The sequence below is a fragment of the Schistocerca serialis genome, chromosome 4 (genome assembly GCF_023864345.2).
Source record: "Schistocerca serialis cubense isolate TAMUIC-IGC-003099 chromosome 4, iqSchSeri2.2, whole genome shotgun sequence".
In the NCBI taxonomy this organism is placed as follows: Eukaryota; Metazoa; Arthropoda; class Insecta; order Orthoptera; family Acrididae; genus Schistocerca; species Schistocerca serialis.
The window spans coordinates 673,479,007-673,498,033 of record NC_064641.1 but is presented as its reverse complement, the minus strand read 5'-3'; the positions used below and the strand labels follow the sequence as shown (position 1 = coordinate 673,498,033).

Below are 19,027 nucleotides of genomic sequence, written 5' to 3'. Positions count from 1 at the left end.
CGTCAAAACATATAAAATATAATCAGCATAGTATCGTCATATATATCTAAAATAAGGTGTAGAATAGACCGCACCGTCCACACAGTCATTATGACAGTCATCTTCATCTTCATCCAATATTGCTTGCAATTCGGCGTCTTCGAACTTTTTTGGTGGTCTTCCACGTCCTTCATTTCTTACATTAAAATCATTATTTCTGAACCGTTGAAACCATCTTTTGCATGTTGCTTCTGATAGAGCATGATCACCATATGCCTCGACAAGTATTCGATGCGACTCTGTAGCACTTTTTTTTCAAATGAAAACAAAAAATTAATGCTTTCCGCAAATCATCACTTTCTGGTACAAAATTCGACATTGTTAACACGATGAAAATATGTGATGTTGTTTGTTCCATGACTTGATGTATACTAAATATCTTGGACAGATGCCATACCAACCAAACAAACAAAAAATTAAGGCTCGTTCACAACACATTGTTCCCTATCGACACATTTGTAGCCGCGCGAGATTAGCTAAGCGGTCTAAGGCGCTGCAGTCTTGGACTGTGCGGCTGGTCCCGGCGGAGGTTCGAGTCCTCCTCGAGCATGGGTGTGTGCGTTTGTCCTTAAGATAATTTAGGTTAAGTAGTGTGTAAGCTTAGCAACTGATGACCTTAGCAGTTATGTCCCATAGGATCTCACACACATTTGAACATTTTTTTACACATTTGTATCTTAACGCTCATTTCATACCGGTACACCTGATATATGCCATTTCTGAGAATAAACGAATTAGCGAACTCTCGAAAACCATCCGTTAATTGTATCATTCGCTGCAATAACATGACGAGAAACGTCATACCCATGGTAAAAAAATGATTGTAACTTGCGTATTATAAGAGTATGCCGTTTCAAATGAATAGCATGTTGAGAATCCGTTAACAACGTATTATTCTTGATAGACTTTGTTATGATTAAATCTCGGTTGGTAATGTAACTACAATTAAAGCTTTCAGGAAATGGTAACATTCTGTGTCGTATCATACGTCGTTGTGTACTAACAAACTCACTCGACTATATTACAAATATGCTCCCCTAAAGACCAGAAAAGTAAGAAAGAAACTTGTAACTTCGCTAGCTGAAAAACGAAAAGAAGTCATGAATCTCAGAGACACTGCGTACTTGGCATGTAAACTGCGCCCCACGCTTGAAAATCATATGCATACAAACAGAAACGGAAGCAGCTGTGAGAAATGCAAAACTGAGGCAGGCCCACACATTACCCGACAACAGAAATAGATCATCTGTCCTACGGAAAAATAGCTCTGAGCACTATGCGACTTAACATCTATGGTCATCAGTCCACTAGAACTTAGAACTACTTAAACCTAACTAACCTAAGGACATCACACAACACCCAGTCATCACGAGTCAGCGAAAATCCCTGACCCCGCCGGGAATCGAACGCGGGAACCCGGGCGCGGGAAGCGAGAACGCTATCGCACGACCACGAGCTGCGGGCCCTACGGAAAAACCTGTGTGGTCTTGGTATAGGCAAAGCAAAAGCTGCAGCTGAGCCAACTGTCCCAGCGGAAGAACTGAACAAGTAGTTCACATTATCTGAAAGCACGACTCAACCAAGAACGAAACAGATGCTTCATAGCGACTGAACCCACAAAGAATTCTATCTGCAGCTTGTTATTTGCAATACCCCCAAAAACCCATCACGTGTTTCAGATTAGCATCTATTGGATACAATGGCATCACAGTCCAAATGCTGAAGGTTATCACTGACCCAATACTGCCCACTGTAACAGATATCTTCAACCACTCCATAACTACAAGAGTTTTCGCTGAGGCCTGTAAACAGGGACTGACTAAGCCACTATCTAACAAGGACGTTGCCACAGCAGCCTCTGATTACCGACCTAATTGCATTCTTCCCGCACTGTCCATGACCTTAGAATAAATAGTACACGACCAGCTAACAAAATGCCTAATCACAAACAACCTACTAGAAGGATATCAGTCAGGTTTCTGTAAACATCACAGCGTAATGGCTGCCTTAATAATGATGACAGATGACCTAAAGCTTGACATGGATGCACAAGAGGCGACTACTATGTGACTCTTAGACTTAAGAAAAACCTTTGATATTGCCGACTTCGACATTTTACTTGCCAAATTTAGCAACCAGAATTTCTCGCCAGGTGCATTGCAGTGGTTTCGCTCATACCTGATGCCTTGCCAGGAATGCGTCATGTCTCACACCCTAAGGTCACAACGGAGGCAGGTCGTATCAAGCATCCCCCCAAGGGTTCGGCATTAGGTCCTATGCTCTTTACTTTTTATGTCTACGATGTGTGATCAGTTTTGTCCTACAGCAAACACCACATGTACACAGATGATCTCCAGTTGTATCGAAGTGCAAAACCAATAACCCTGAAGACAGCTATCAAGAATTTTAGTAGTGACCTGTGTGCAATATCAAAATGGAATCAGGATACACTGTTAAAGCTCAAGCTACGCAAAACCCAAGTTGTACAGGTTGGCCATTCTAAGCTCATTAGAACTAATTTTTACAATCCTTAACCCCAAATCGGACAAATATCAACTTCTCTTCTTCAGAAAAGAATCTAGGTCAGTAACACATGACAATCTAAATTGAACTAGGCACGTTACTGCAGTGTGTAAGAGAACATCAGTATCTCTCCATGCCCTAGGAAAATATAAAAATCTCTTCCGTCTTGATCTCAAGAAGAAAGTTTTACAAACACTTATGCTTCTAATTTTTGATTACAGCGATGTTATACTGTAACCCCTTTCTCAAGAAAGTTCACGTAGCCTGGAACTGGCTGTGAATGCCTGTGTCCGTTATACCTGTGATGTTCGACTTCCATCACATTTCAACATCATATGCACGCCTTTCCTGGCTTCATGCAGAGAAGTGCAGGATTTTTTCCATAACCTCTGATACCTTTACTGTCTTGTCATCGAACGCTGTCCCTCATATACCTCCTCGAGCTTAACGCTCTTGTCTGAACAACATGGCAACACTCATTCCCACTACCGCAAAATGTTTTCTGTCTCGCTCCATCGCGTAGCTACTTTCTCGATGTCCTTCTCAGTATCAGGACTCTCGAAAAAATTCGTGCAGTATATTAGGGAAATGAACAACATCTCCAGCTTCATAAGACAGTTAATGACATGTGTACTAAAGCAACAAAAATGATTACCATTGTCCCTGTATGCATTCTTTGTCCTTCTTTCCTAATTTTCCAATATTATTAGCTGGTGCAGTCTCCTTAAATTTCCTTTCCCCAGAACTCGCTATATCATAAAATATGTATTTTGTACGCCCATAAATCATTTTTACATCTGCCACTATGATGAATGTTATTATTGTAATCATTATTATTAATTATAATTATTATCACTATCAGTGGCACTAGCAGCAGAAATACAAGTACAGGAAGTATTAACTTTATTAGTTCATAGTGAGTATTACTTACTCACATTGTCACTGTAGACATTAAAATCATTTTAACACTCCATGTCTTCACATTAAAATCACTTTTTCTTAGGTAACTATGACGTAAAAAAGTTACTGTATGTATGGAAACCCAATCCGTTGTAAGAGAGGGCCTGGTAGCCCTAATTATGTGAGCTTAAATCAATGCTGGTAGAAGTTATCTGTATAGTTGAGGGCCAGTGTCTTCAGAATAAGCGGTTGAACATTCGTAATTACGTAAAAAAATCAAAGACGGCGCTTATCAGAATTCACAGAGCTTGCTCATTGCAATCGTGCTGATATCGGCGGCACAAAGGCCATATACGAAACTTCGATCTCGTAAAAATTTATTGTTTATAAATTCTAAAACTCAGCTAATGTATGTTGAGGAGATGCAGTTAGTTCTCGTTCCCCGACGGGACTTACCATGACTCGCCAGGGTTTGGAAAGATGGAAATGATTTATTAGATATTATTCATGCCGACAAATTCCACAACTTACGAGCCACTAGAAAAGGCTCATGAGTGACTACAGTACCACAAAACTTGAGCAGTTAACAGTTGGCCAGTAAGCTGCGCCCAATCTATCATCAGTCTCGAGAGAGTGATGCATTATACACACGATAAGCTTTGCTCATTAACTACCTGTGTCTAAGCCTCAGCGTTTCTCACCAGCAGAAATATACTTAAAACACAGTCATAAAGTTCACTGCCTGCACGGCTTTACTCAGACAACTTTACTTGCACAGACTGTGCTCTAACAAAGCTTACTGCGGAATCATGACACAACGACTCTCAGTACACGTCTTTCCAATTCAACTGCTAAGACACTTGTCTTCTGATTGTGGTGTGTCGCTCCACTCTCTTTTTCTTGATGGTTATGACATCAGACACTACAGTTCACCACATATAAACTCTGCTTGTAATTGTATCATTCTCTACAATTTACTGATATATAAGTCAACTCTACATTCATCAACACTAAGAATTCTCTACTGTCAACCAGAACAAAACGTAAAGTGGATAATTTTTTGCTTTGGGATGGCTCTGGTGTTGGAGTTCTCCGCAGGAACCAAAGAGAAGAGAAGTCTTAACATTTAATTTGGGTCCTTTTTATATTCCCTGCACCTGCTCCTATGCTTTCCAGATCCCACTGCCTTAGCCCACGATGGTGACTGGCAACATCTGAGGGAGCCAGCTGCCCTCCCCCGAATGTGGTATGTGGCCGCCTCGCGCTCCACCCATATCCGAGTAGGCTAGCTCAAACTCAAATAACTCCACTATGTGTACTCTGATTGTTATGCTGTTTACACCATTCTTAGTGTAATGAAATGTTGCATCAGTTGACACGTTCGTCAGCTATTTACCTCTCTTAATTATTATACCAAATCCCTTAATTCATTTAATTATCAAACTGAGCATGCGAATCGTTATGACAGCACACTGCCACATCTCTCGCTGCTGATATTTATGGCATAAACAATGGCTGTAACCCAACTGGGTTGGGATTGTTTAGGGGAAGAGACCAAACAGCGAGGTCATCGGTCTCATCAGATTAGGGAAGGACAGGGAAGGAAATCGGCCGTGACCTTTCAACGGAACCATCCTGGCATTTGCCTTGAGTGATTTAGAGAAATCACGGAAAACCTAAATCAGGATGGCCGGACGCGGGATTGAACAGTCGTCCTCCTGAATGCGAGTCCACTGTGCTAACCACTGCGCCACCTCGCTCGGTAACCCGACTGGCCTTCGAGCTGAACTGAGCTCGGATGGCCAATCCAGGTATGTCATTTCGTATTGCTGCAAGTATGTGCCAGAGTTCCGTGGCTATAGAGTGACGCATGCCAGTTTTTTGGTAACCCACTACCAGATGTTTACAGTGCCAGAGAGATTTGGAGAACGTTCTGTTAACGGCGACAGTTAAAACCATCTGTATCACGGTAGATCGGGACAGTGTGTGGTTTTGAATCATCTTCTTGGAAGATAATGTCAGGGCATCTCAGAGATAGGGCAGAACCATAGGTCTCAACGCATTACAAATATAAAGGCTGCTGTCCAAAATGCCGACTATGCACTGTATATCAAATGGTGCCCTATACAGTGATGCCAGATGCTGGCCCTGCACGAGACTGATCAGTGCAACCTGGCAAGCCTCCACACTGCATCTGTCGACCGTGAAGCTGTAATAAGAACAGGGCCTCTGCTGAGAAGACAACGTGCTGCCATCCTGTGCCCAGCACCTTCATAGGGCGCACCACTGCCGGTATGCCCATCTCTGCTTCCACACCGGTGGAGCCCACAGCAATGGTCAGCGTGCTCATAGTCAGCTGAAATGCTAGTAATCTGCCCGTCGAAGCCCAAACTACACCTGATGACATGTTTACGAGTACTTTATGGATTGCTGCTTTCATGTTGTCGGTATTTCAGTGACGAGATGTCTGAACATACACTCATGCTCATAAATTAAGGATAATTGCAGAATGTGGTGCCACACAACGTGGCTCTACACAAAACTGGCGCTAATAGCATAGGCACATAGGGGACACACACGGCATTGGTGATAAGCTGAGAACACCGTCCCGAAACACATGTGCTACAAAACACCACTGTTTCCTGCGCATGTACCCCGACATCAATATGGGATATGATCACCATGCACATGTACACAGGTCGCACAACGGGTTGGCATATTCTGGATGAGGTGCTCGAGGAGCTACTGGGGTATAGCCTCCCATTCTTACACCAGTGCCTGTCGGAGCTCCTGAAGTGTCGTAGGGGTTTGAAGACGTGCAGCGATACGTCGACCGAGAGTATCCCAGACGTGCTCGATGGGGTATAGGTCTGAAGAACAGGCAGGCCACTCCATTCGCCTGATTTCTTCTGCTTCAAGGTACTCCTCCACGATGGATGCTCGGTGGGGCCGTCGTTATCATCCATCAGGAGGAAGATGGGACCCACTGCATCCCTGAAAAGGCGGACGTACTGGTGCAAAATGACGTCTCGATACACCTGACCTGTTACAGTTCCCCTCTCAAAGGCATGCCGTGGTGTATGTGTACCAATCATGATCCCACCCCACGCCACCAAACCACGACCTCCATATAGGTCCTTTTCAAGGACATTAAGGGGTTGGTATCTGGTTCCTGGTTCACGCCAGATGATACCCAGCGAGAATCACTGTTCAGACTACACCTGGACTCGTCCGTGAACATCACCTGGGTCCACTGTTCCAATGGCCATATACTGTGTTCTTAATACAAGGCTTTACGGGCTTTCCTGTGACTAGGGGTGAGTGGAATGCACCTTGCAGGTCTCTGTAGACTGCATGTCTGGAGACAACTGTTCCAATCGCTGCGGTGAGGTCCAAAGCAAGGCTACCTGCTGTACTCCGTGGCCGTCTGCGGGCACTGGTGGTGAGATATCGGTCTTCTTGTAGTGTTGTACACTGTGGACGTCCCATACTGTAGCGCCTGGACACGTTTCCTGTCTGCTGGAATCGTTGCCATAATCGTGAGATCACCTCGTCGCATATGGAGGGCCCCTGCTACGACCTGCTGTTTTTGGCCAGCCTCCAGTCGCCCTAGTACTCTATTATCCATAACGTCATCAATATGTGTTCTTCGAGCCATTTTCAACACACAGTTACCATTAGCACGTCTGAAAACGTCTGCACACTTGCTCCCTGCACTGTACTCTGATATGCACCAGCCGGCCAGAGTGGTCGAGCGGTTCTAGGCGCTACAGTCTGGAACCGCGCGACCGCTACGGTCGCAGGTTCGAATACTGCCTCGGGTATGGTTGTGTGTGATGTCATTAGGTTAGTTAGGTTTAAGTAGTTCTAAGTTCTAGGAGACTAATGGCCTCAGAAGTTAAGTCCCATAGTGCTCAGAACCATTTGAACCATTTGATATGCGCCAACACACCTCTGCGTATGTGGACTGCTGCCAGCGCCACCGTGCGATGACCGCAGGTCAAATGCACCGCACTGTCAGACCACGAGGTGATTTAAACCTGCAAACCCCCACCAGAGCGTTGTTTCATCATGTAGCAGCATTATCCTCAATTTATGAGCATTAGTGTAGATGTTGTTGTTGTTGTTGTGGTCTTCAGTCCTTAGACTGGTCTGATGCACCTCTCCATGCTACTTTATCCTGTGCAAGCCTCTTCATCTCCCAGTATCTACTGCAGCCTACATCCTTCTAAATCTGCTTAGTGTATTCATCTCTTGGTCTCCCTCTACGATTTTTACCCTCCACGCTGCCCTCCAATACTAAACTGGTGATCCCTTGATGCCTCAGAACATGTCCTACCAACCGATCCCTTCTTCTAGTCAAGTTGTGCCACAAACTTCTCTTCTCCCCAATTCTATTCAATACTTCATCATTAGTTATGTGATCTACCCATTTAATTTTCAGCATTCTTCTGCAGCACCACATTTCGAAAGCTTCTATTCTCTTCTTTTCTAAACTATTTATCGTCCATATTTCACTTCCATACATGGCTACACTCCATACAAATACTTTCAGAGACGACTTCCTGACACTTAAATCAATACTCGATGTTAACAAATTCCTTTTCATCAGAAACGCTTTCCTTGCCATTGCCAGGTTACATTTTATATCCTCCCTACTTCGACCATCATCAGTTATTTTGGTCCCCAAATAGCAAAACTCATTTACTACTTTAAGTGTCTCATTTCCTAATCTGATTCGCGCAGCATCACCCTTCTTAATTCGACTACATTCCATTACCCTCGTTTTGCTTTTGTTGATGTTCATCTTATTCCCTCCTTTCAAGACACTGTCCATTCCGTTCAACTGCTCTTCCAAGTCCTTTGCTGTCTTTGACAGAATTACAATGTCATCGGCGAACCTCAAAGTTTTTATTTCTTCTCCATGGATTTTAATACCTACTCCGAACTTTTCTTTCGTTTCCTCTACTGCTTGCTCAATATACAGATTGAATATCATCTGGGAGGGGCTACAACCCTGTCTCACTCCCTTCCCAACCATTGCTTCCCTTTCAAGTCCCTCGACTCTTATAATTGCCATCTGCTTTCTGTACAAATTGTAAATAGCCTTTAGCTCTCTGTACTTTACCCCTGCCACCTTCAGAATTTGAAAGAGAATATTCCAGTCAACATTGTCAAGAGCTTTCTCTAAGTCTACAAATGCTAGAAACGTAGGTTTGCCGTTCCTTGATCTTTCGTCTAAGGTGAGTCGTAAGGTCAGTATTGCCTCACGTGTTCCACCATTTCTACGGAATCCAAACTGATATTCCCCGAGGTCGGCTTCTAACAGTTTTTCCATTCGTCTGTAAAGAATTCGCGTTAGTATTTTGCAGCAGTGGCTTATTAAACTGATAGTACGGTAATTTTCACATCTGTCAACACCTGCTTTCTTTGGGATTGGAGTTATTATATTCTTCTTGAAGTCTGAGGGAATTTCGCCTGTCTCATACATCTTGCTCACCAGATGGTAGAGTTTTGTCAGGACTGGCTCTCCCAAGGCTGTCAGTAGTTCTAATGGAATGAGTGTAGATAGAAGTAGTTAATGAAACTGTGTCCGGGCAGTCAGTGTGCGGTCTTCAATGTTTCACAGGAAGCTATGACGTGTACGTGACGTGCGACAACCTGGCGCCGCCGTCTGCTGCGGTGTCGGCGGTGGCGCGCCTGATACCGAGCACCAGCAGCAGCCGCTGGCCACCCGTATGGGGGGAGGGGTGCGGCGGCGCTGTGGAGGCGGTCCGCGACCTCGCCAGAGCCACCCCAGACGAGCTGCACTCCTGGGACCTGTGCTCCCTCATCGCTAAGCACTGCATCCACTCCTCCTTTGTCCGGGGGTATGTATGCCACGGAAGGCCTCCGTCATTAACCGTACACCTAATCTTCTTTTCCTTTTCTTAATTTTCTTCTGTGCACTACCATCTCTCTTCCCTACTTTCCGAGCCTTACCAAGTGCACCGCACAACACACTGGTCACTTCCCTACGAGACAGCGGGCTAGTACCTCGTGGCACCACCTGTAGCCGTGATGACGGCTTAAATGCAGATGCTAACTACGCCTGCTGGTTGCGCTATTGTATTTGACCAAAAATGTTACCTGCGCAAAGTCCTCAATACGCTGCAAGTTGTAGTCCTGGTCAGAACATTGTTCTGCATAGTTCTGAATGGATTAGTCCGCCCCGATAGCTGAGTGGCCAGCGCGGCGGTCTGTCACCCTGAGGGGCCCGGGTTCGATTCCCGGCTGGGTCGGAGATTTTCTCCGCTCAGGGACTGGGTGTTGTGTTGTCCTCATTATCATTTCATCATCACCAGTGGAAGGCAACGGGAAACCACCACTGGAATCGCTTCCCTAGACGCTCATGCGGTGGACCTCTCTGACGAGGCTTCCCCCATGACAAGAACTGCAGTAAGGCAGAACTTAAAAGTTTTGAATGGATTATGTCGGAATAAGTGCAATCGTATGAGGGCGAATCGCTGCTGCTCTTATAGTGGGTGCCTCGCTAAACAAGACGCCTGAAGTGTTTGGTGTACCAAGAGGCAAGATTTATACCAAATGCAGCGAGAGTGGGAAATGCATCCTCTAAGTCACAAATTGGACGAAAGTGTAGCAGGACTTTGAATTTCGCCGCGCTACACTCGTTCCCTCAGATATAAATTATACAGTCACAGCAGCATGAGCGCTTGACGGCAGAGAAAATATATAAGAAAATGAAGGTACAAAAATTTTAACTCTTTTTGTTTTCTACCCGCTCTTGTCTCTTGAGAGCGAAAGCTTAAATTCACTTATTAGCTAGTCCTGGTCGGATTAAGACGAAAAAACTTATTGATGTGCAGACGTATTGTGAAAGTTTGAATGAAATTTGGAGGATGGAAGCAGCAACGTAAAATACATAGCATTCAATATCAAGACGGTTTTAATTTGTATACATTAGTAATTCCTGGACAATGAAATTTATTGCAAGATTTCGAAGCAGCTACGACTTTTCACGCAAAAATGAAGCAGGAGATTTTTGGAGAACAAGACCTGGACGCCGCACAAGAGAAGACATGTTAATATGGTAAAGAATGAACTCTTATCTACGCCATCTCCCCCTGTTAACATTTTGTTATTCTCTGTTCTCTTTCAAATAATTTTTGTAGTGGAAATTGGTTTGACTTTTGCTCAGAAACGCCACAAGGACCACCCCAACAATAGCTTTTCCGAATCACAAAGTCCGATAGCTCTTCTGTAATACGAAGTCCGATTTGCATTTCATTCTTTCCCTTTTTCTCGGTCATTAACGATTTTAATACCCCTTTTTATTCACCACCTCTTCCCACATATTCAACCTTTCCTTCTCTTCTTTTCCTTTTTTATTAACCACTACAAAAGGATGTGTTGCTTGGTCGTGATAGACGGTCATTGTGAGGACTGTGACGAAACATAAGAGCACGATAGCTACATTAGTCACATCAGAACTGAATGTCGTAATCGCAAATACGAAGGCAGCTCCATAAGCAGGGAATAGCAGAGAGAGCTCTAATTCCGAAACTATCGGTGGATATCAATTCCTGCAGAGTGATGAAATGGTTATTAACAGGAAAACGTGGTGCCGAAGCCAACCGAAGAAAGCGGTTCGGTCGGATGAGTCTTGCTTCACATTTTTTTCCAACTTCTCAACGAGTTTACGTCCAAAAAGTGAAACATGGAGGTGGTTCGCTGATAATTATGACAGCGATATCATAGTATTCCATTGGCCCCATTGTTACTTCCAAGGTCACACTGCTGACAAGGATATGTGACCATTTTGGCTGATCAGGTCGAGCCCATGGTACAGTGTTTGTTCCCCAACGGCGACGCCATTTTCCAAGATGACTGAGCACCTCTTCAAACAGCTCGCATCGTCGAGGACTGGTTCCCTGAGCACAAGGATGAATTCTCACGTCTCCCTCAACCACCAATATTATTAAGCCTCTGTGATCTACTTTCGAGGGGAACGTGCGTTCAAAATGGCTCTGAGAACTATGGGACTTAACTTCTGGGGTCATCAGTCCCCTAGAACTTAGAACTACTTCAACCTAACTAACCTAAGGACATCACACACATTCATACCCGAGGCAGAATTCGAGCCTGCGACCGTAGCGGTCGCGCGGTTCCAAACTGTAGCGCCTAGAACCGCTCGGCCACTCCGGCCGGTGAACGTGCGTGATTGTTAAACACCTCCTTCATCTTTACCCAAACTTCCCACTAACCTGCAGGAAGAGTGACATAGCTCTCACTTGGAAATTATGCAGGACTTGTATTTACCTATTCAGAGATGACTGGAAACTGTTATGACAGTGTGTTATGTTCTTGGTGTTTCCTTATTTCTGTACACAGCCTGTACGTCATATAGACATCCCTTGATGTTTAAGTCCGGTGGACGCACCAGTTTCCGGCGATTATGAGTGGTACGTTGCAGCCTCTGTTTCGAAAAGTCCCAGCCACTGTCCACGGTATTAGTATTGTGTGATAAAGCAGGCCCCACGAGGTGTGCTAGGCGTCCTGGGTCTTTGCCCGACCGGAAATGTGTGCATGCAACCTTGTGAAAATGGCTGTTGTCATCTTGTTACATGGGAGTGTCCACAGCATACTGATCACGAAGATTTACAAATAGGGCAACGCTTCGTCACTGAGAACGGGGAAATAAACACTCTGGTTCACGTTATAAGGGGGTAGTTTGTGTTGTTGGCCCGGATGATGATCACACGAATATTTGGTCAGGATTTGTAAGCGGTGGGCCCTTGAGGTACGGCAATACGCGAACACGAGAAGTCAGTTTAAACAGTTTTATTAACAAAGGCTGATTATAAAACACACACGCTACGCGCACCCATCATCACTGTGTCTGACATCCTAACATCGGCTAATTACGGTCGTATCGAAAGGCTCCATATTCGCGACCGAGGCCGCGTTAGTTAATACGGCGCGCTGTGGACGGCGGTCAGTGGCTTACTCTCTGCCTCGCACTGCTGACCAATCAAAGTGTCAGCATTCCAGATGGGCCGGCTGGCGAGCGCGTGTTATCTAACGTGCAGTCCGTAAAACCTTATAATGGCTCTGAGCACTATGGGACTTAACATCTATGGTCATCAGTCCCCTAGAACGTAGAACTACTTAAACCTAACTAACCTAAAGACATCACACAACACCCAGTCATCACGAGGCAAAACCTTATAATGTTCAGGATAACCTCAATGAGTGCATCCAAGTCACGCTACGAAAAACACCCTCATATCTTAACAGAACCACCTCCGGCCTGAACTATTTTTCACGTACTGCAGCCTGAACAACTCTTTGGATCGTTGGTCCACCTTACTCTTCGCATCGTTTGAAATGAGCCGAAATCATGACACATTGCTGTACACACTACATGCGTCCGCTTAGTTATAGTCCAGTTCATTGGTTTGATTGGCCCATTAGGAAGATTATCTCTATGTGCCAATGTGAGCAACAGCCTTTTGCGTGGCATCCGACTCGAAAGTCTAATCTTTGCAGTTGACTTCGTGATGATCGCTCGGAAACTGGACCTGCATTCACTGAAAGTAGTTGTTCCTGTCAGGTTTGAAACTGACTGCCATTGACAAGGAGTGCCTTTCTTTCGAGTGCCAGCGGCTAATATCTGTCTACTGTCGCTGTTCTTACGAGGTGTTACATTGCTGTGAGCGGTACTGCATCCCTTGTAGACATATGGACAGTCCACAGTGATAAACAAACAAACAAACTGGGCAACTTCTTGCGCTTAGTTATAGCCCAGTTCATAGAAAGCAGGTGTTGACAGATGTGAAAATTACCGAACTATCAATTTTATAAGTAACAGCTGCAAAATACTAACGCGAATTCTATACAGACGACTGGAAAAACTGGTAGAAGCCAACTTTGGGGAAGATCAGTTTGGATTCCGTAGAAACGTTGGAACACGTGCCTCAATACTGACCTTACGACTTATCGTAGAAGAAAGATTAAGGAGAGGCAAACCTACGTTTCTAGCATTTGTAGACTTAAAGAAAGATTTTGACAATGTTGACTGGAACACTCTCTTTCAAATTATAAAGGTGGCAGGGGTAAAATATGTGGTGTCACCGCCAGACACCACACTTGCTAGGTGGTAGCCTTTAAACCGGCCGCGGTCCGTTAATATACGTCGGACCAGCGTGTCGCCACTATCAGTGATTGCAGACCGAGCGCCGCCACACGGCAGGTCTAGAGAGACTTCCTAGCACTCGCCCCAGTTGTACAGCCGACTTTGCTAGCGATGGTTCACTGACAAAATACGCTCTCATTTGCCGAGACGATAGTTAGCATAGCCTTCAGCTACGTCATTTGCTACGACCTAGCAAGGTGCCATTACCAGTTACTATTGATGCTGTAAAACATGTACCGTCAAGAGCGATGTTCACCAATTATGGATTAAAGTTAAGTATTCCAGCAGCTACGTACGTTTTTTGTTAGTCTCATTTCCTTGTCCTGTTCCAGACCTCACGCCAGCCTGCGTGAGCTAAAACGCGTGGCCGACCGCGGTGGTCTAGCGGTTCTAGGCGCTCAGTCCGGAACCGTGGGACTCCTACGGTCGCAGGTTCGAATCCTGCCTCGGGCATGGATGTGTGTGATGTTCTTAGGTTAGTTCGGTTTAAGTAGTTCTAAGTTCTAGGGGACTGATGACCACAGATGTTAAGTCACATAGTGCTCAGAGCCATTTGAACCATTTGAGCTAAAACGCGTGCCTTTCGGCTTCCTCTCATAGTGGGTTGGCTGTCTTGCCAATACACAACGAAATACAGGGAGCGAAAGGCTATTTATAATTTGTACAGAAACCAGATGGCAGTTATAAGAGTCGAGGGGCATGAAAGGGAAGCAGTGGTTGGGAGGGAGTGAGACAGGGTTGTAGCCTCTCCCCTATGTTATTCAATCTGTATATTGAGCAAGCAGTAAAGGAAACAAAAGAAAAATTCGGAGTAGGTATTAAAATCCATGGAGAAGAAATAAAAACTTTGAGGTCGCCGATGACATTGTAATTCTGTCAGAGAAAGCAAAGGACTTGGAAGAGCACTTGAACGGAATGGACAGTGTCTTGACAGGAGGATATAAGATGAACATCAACAAAAGCAAAACGAGGATAATGGAATTTAGTCGAATTATGTCGGATGATGCTGAGGGAACTAGATTAGGAATGAGACACTTAAAGTAGTAAATGAGTTTTGCTATTTGGGGAGCAAAATAACTGATGATGGTCGAAGTAGAGGGGATATAAAATGTAGAGTGGCAATAGCAAGGAAAGCGTTTCTGAAGAAGAGAAATTTGTTAACATCGAGTATAGATTTAAGTGTCAGGAAGTCGTTTCTGAAAAAAATTGTATGGAGTGTAGCCATGTATGGAAGTGAAACATGGTCGATAAATAGTTTGGACAAGAAGAGAATAGAAGCTTTCGAAATGTGGTGCCACAGAAGAATGCTGAAGATTAGAAGGGTAATCACATACCTAATGAGGAGGTATTGAATAGAATTGGGGAGAAGAGGGATTTGTGGCACAACTTGACAAGAGGAAGGGACCGGTTGGTAGAACATGTTCTGAGGCATCAAGGGATCACAAATTTAGCATTGGAGGGCAGCGTGGTGGGTAAAAATCGTAGAGGGAGACCAAGAGATGAATACACTAAGCAGATTCAGAAGGATGTAGGTTGTAGTAAGTACTGGCAGATGAAGAAGCTCGCACAGAATAGAGTAGCATGGAGAGCTGCATCAAACCAGTCTCAGGACTGAAGACCACAACAACAACAACATGGTCACGAACTTGTCCAAACACTATAGCTGGTTTCTGCTATCCCTTAAGATCTCCAAGTCGACCCACCTTGCTGTGCTAATTTCATACAAGTAACTGGCACTTACCTACCACGACTGCCATCTCTCTGTCACGCCTTGACGTCAGCAGTGGAGAGTCACGTGACTCCCTGGTACCAGTTCTACACTACCTGTAGGGCTGCAGAGCAACCTGTGTGCTAAATTAAGTTGTTGACTAGTATTTTGTCTGGTGAGTTTGTCATGCTTTGCAAATGATATAAGACTTGTTAGTTTTTCTATTATAATCATTATAGCTAATGAAAAGCATCAGGCTGAAAATCACGTTATGGTTGTCTGCTTAAAGTAAATATCGTTTGTTCGTTCCTACGAGGGGCGTTGAATAAGCATTGGAGCACATTTTTTTCTGAAATCGTGATGGTTTTATTCAGAATTCCAATACACCATATTATTTCCCACTGCTTTGGCTGCAAAAGCCTGTTTGCCAACATAATCTCCATTGAATTCAACGGCTTTACGCCACGTTACTGGGAGGGACTATATGCCCGTACGGTGACACTCTAGTGGTTGACGTGAGAGCCAACGTCATGCTGCATCAATAACCTCTCCATCACCCACGTGCTGCTTCCCATAGAGTGTATCCTTCATTGGGCCAAACGGACGGAAGTCGGATGGTCCGAGATCTGGGCTGTAGGGTGGATGAGGAAGAACAGTCCATTGGAGTTTTGTGAGAGCCTCTCCAGTGTGCTGATTTGAGTGAGGCCTTGCGTCATCACGAAGAAGCAGATGTTCGTGTGCATTTTTTGTGGCGACGAATACGCTAAAGTCGTTTCTTCAGTTTCCTGAGGGTAGCACAATACACTTCCGAATTGATCATTGCGCCATGCGAGAGAATATCAAGGAGAATAATAACTTAAAAGTCACAGAAGGCTATCGCCATGTTTTTACCGGCTGAGGGCGCAGCTCTGAATTTTTCTGCGGAGAAGAGGTGGTGTGGTGGCACTCCGTGGATTGCTGTTTTGTTTTCAGTTCAAAGTGATCAACACATGTTTCATTGCCTGTGACGATGTTCGACAAAGAATTGTCGCGATCAGCCATCTAATGTGCAAGCAATTCCCCACAGACGGTCCTCATAGCTCTTTATGGTCTTCTGTTAGGGTGCAAGGAGCCGACGGGCTTTCAGTTGTAAGTAGGCTGTTTATGCTTTTATGTTGGTAACGTCATGTAACGCTCTATATGAAAATCACTGACTGTGCTGTGTGCAGTCTGCGACTGGTTTGCATTGTTGGAATTCGCCATTGTAGTGTTGGGCAGTTGGCTGTTAAGAGCGCGTAGCGTTGCGCAGTTGAAGGTGAGCTGCCAGCAGTGGTGGATATGGGGAGAGAGATGGCGGAGTTTTGAGAGCGGATGATCTGGACGTGTGTCCATCAGAGAGAGTAGATTTGTAATACTGGATATCATGATATATATATATATATATATATATATATATATATATATATATATATATATATATATATATATATATAATGACTTTTGAACACTTTTAAGGTAAATACATTGTTTGTTCTCCATCAAGATCTTTCATTTGCTAACTATGCCTATCAGTAGTTAGTGCCTTCAGTAGTTAGAATCTTTTATTTAGCTGGCAGTAGTGGCGCTCGCTGTATTGGCAGTAGTTCGAGTAATGAAGATTTTTGTGAGGTAAGTGATTCATGAAACGTATAGGTTATTGTTAATCAGGGCCATTCTTTTGTAGGGATGTTTGAAAGTCAGATTGCGTTGCGCTGAAAATATTGTGTGTCAGTTTAAGCACAGTCATTTATAATTTTTCTAAGGGGACGTTTCTATGTAAGTAGGCTGTTTAGCTTTTTATGTTGGTAACGTCATGTAGCGCTCTATATGAAAATCACTGACTGTACTGTGTGCAGTATGTGGCTGGTTTGCATTGTTGGAATTCGACATTGTAGTGTTGGGCAGTTGGCTGTTAACAGCGCGTAGCGTTGCGCAGTTGGAGGTGAGCCGCCAGCAGTGGTGGATGTGGGGAGAGAGATGGCGGAGTTTTGAGAGCGGATGATCTGGACGTGTGTCCATCAGAGAGAGTAAATTTGTAATACCGGATATCATGAACTGATATATATGTAATGACTTTTGAACACTATTAAGGTAAATACATTGTTTGTTCTCCATCAAAATCTTTCATTTGCTAACTATGCCTATCAGTAGTTAGTGCCTTCAGTAGTTAGAATCTTTTATTTTAGCTGGCAGTAGTGACGCTCGCTGTATTGCAGTAGTTCGAGTAATGAAGATTTTTGTGAGGTAAGTGATTTGTGAAAGGTATAGGTTAATGTTAGTCAGGGCCATTCTTTTGTAGGGATTATTGAAAGTCAGATTACGTTGCGCTAAAAATATTGTGTGTCAGTTTAAGCACAGTCATTTATAATTTTTCTAAGGGGACGTTTCAGAGTGCCCAAACTGGTGGACGAGCGTGTCAGCACTACGAACAGAGGCGTCTAGTTGTGCAGTGAGCTGTTTCATTGTGGTCCGTCGACCACGTCAAATGAGAGTGTGCTGTTTCGTTCACTGTCAGGTCTCCGCAGACATTCTCCAAGCGTCTATGAATACCTGCGATGCTCTGCCGCCAAAAGAAACTCAATGACAGCTGATTGCTTGGAACGCACCTCCATTACAGACACCATTTTGAGGGCTGCATATAGCGCCGCCACCTATCGGAACTGGGTGAAAGTATATGGGCTGAAGCGGGAATATTCCACGATGTACCACAACGAACTCCGAATTTTCTCAACCGAACCTGCCCGAGAAAAAAGGTGTTGCGTTACTTACTGAAAGACCCCCTCAACTAGCCAGAAAAATGTTGTACCACTGTGAGTGGGTTAAATTCTGTCAGGATATGATTTATCATTTCACAATCAGCAAGCAAGTTTTCTGTACACCTTCATTCATACTATAGCTATAATATGCAGCCAGAACATTCGCTAGGATCGTCAAGGCACTCCTTGCGCAAAATGTTTTATAAAACTGAGTTCCTAAACCACCTCCTGAACCACTTTTACACCAATTAAAAATTAACAACTAAAAAGGTTTTCAATCTAGTGTATCTTGCAGAGCACCATAAGTAGAATTCCTCTAATAATTATAAGATGATTCATCCGTTACACAATAAGTTACCAGGGAAACCATTTCGTAAATATACGGACTGAGAAAATCAGTTTGTAAGTTTGAAAAATGCTTTACTGTAAGTTAGAACGACTTTTATGAGCGAAAACTGCCCAGCTCAATAGTATACTCCTTGGTGTCCTTTCTTCTTTGCATCATTTTTCAATTTCAGTCACCGAGCGAGGTGGCGCAGTGGTTAGCACACTGGACTCGCATTCGGGAGGACCACGGTTCAATCCCGCCTCCGGCCATCCTGATTTAGGTTTTCCGTGATTTCCCTAAATCGTTCCTGGCAAATACCGAGATGGTTCCTTTGAAAGGCACCGCCCACTTCCTTCCCCATCCTTCCCTACTCCAATGAGACCGATGACCTTGCTGTCTGGTCTCTTCGTCCAAACAACCCAACCCCTCAATTTCAGTCTTTCCTGCTTTCCTTAGCTCCTTGGTAGATCGTCTTGCCCTGCCCCCCTTTTTTTTTGAAAGAGTTATGCTCCACATGCTTTCATTCTTCAAACATTTGATCGTATTTACCACACAGGTCT

At 44.3% G+C, this 19,027-nt stretch overlaps 1 protein-coding gene across 2 annotated transcripts in view; it reads left to right on the top strand.

The window, feature by feature from the left end:
* The window catches only part of LOC126473150 (uncharacterized), a 151,058-nt gene that overhangs the window by 489 nt on the left and 131,542 nt on the right, over window positions 1–19,027 (top strand). For both annotated transcript variants that reach the window (XM_050100009.1, XM_050100008.1), the window contains exon 2: window positions 9,092–9,332. In XM_050100009.1, the coding sequence (XP_049955966.1) occupies window positions 9,092–9,332 (241 nt within the window). The remainder of the gene's footprint in view (window positions 1–9,091; window positions 9,333–19,027) is intronic.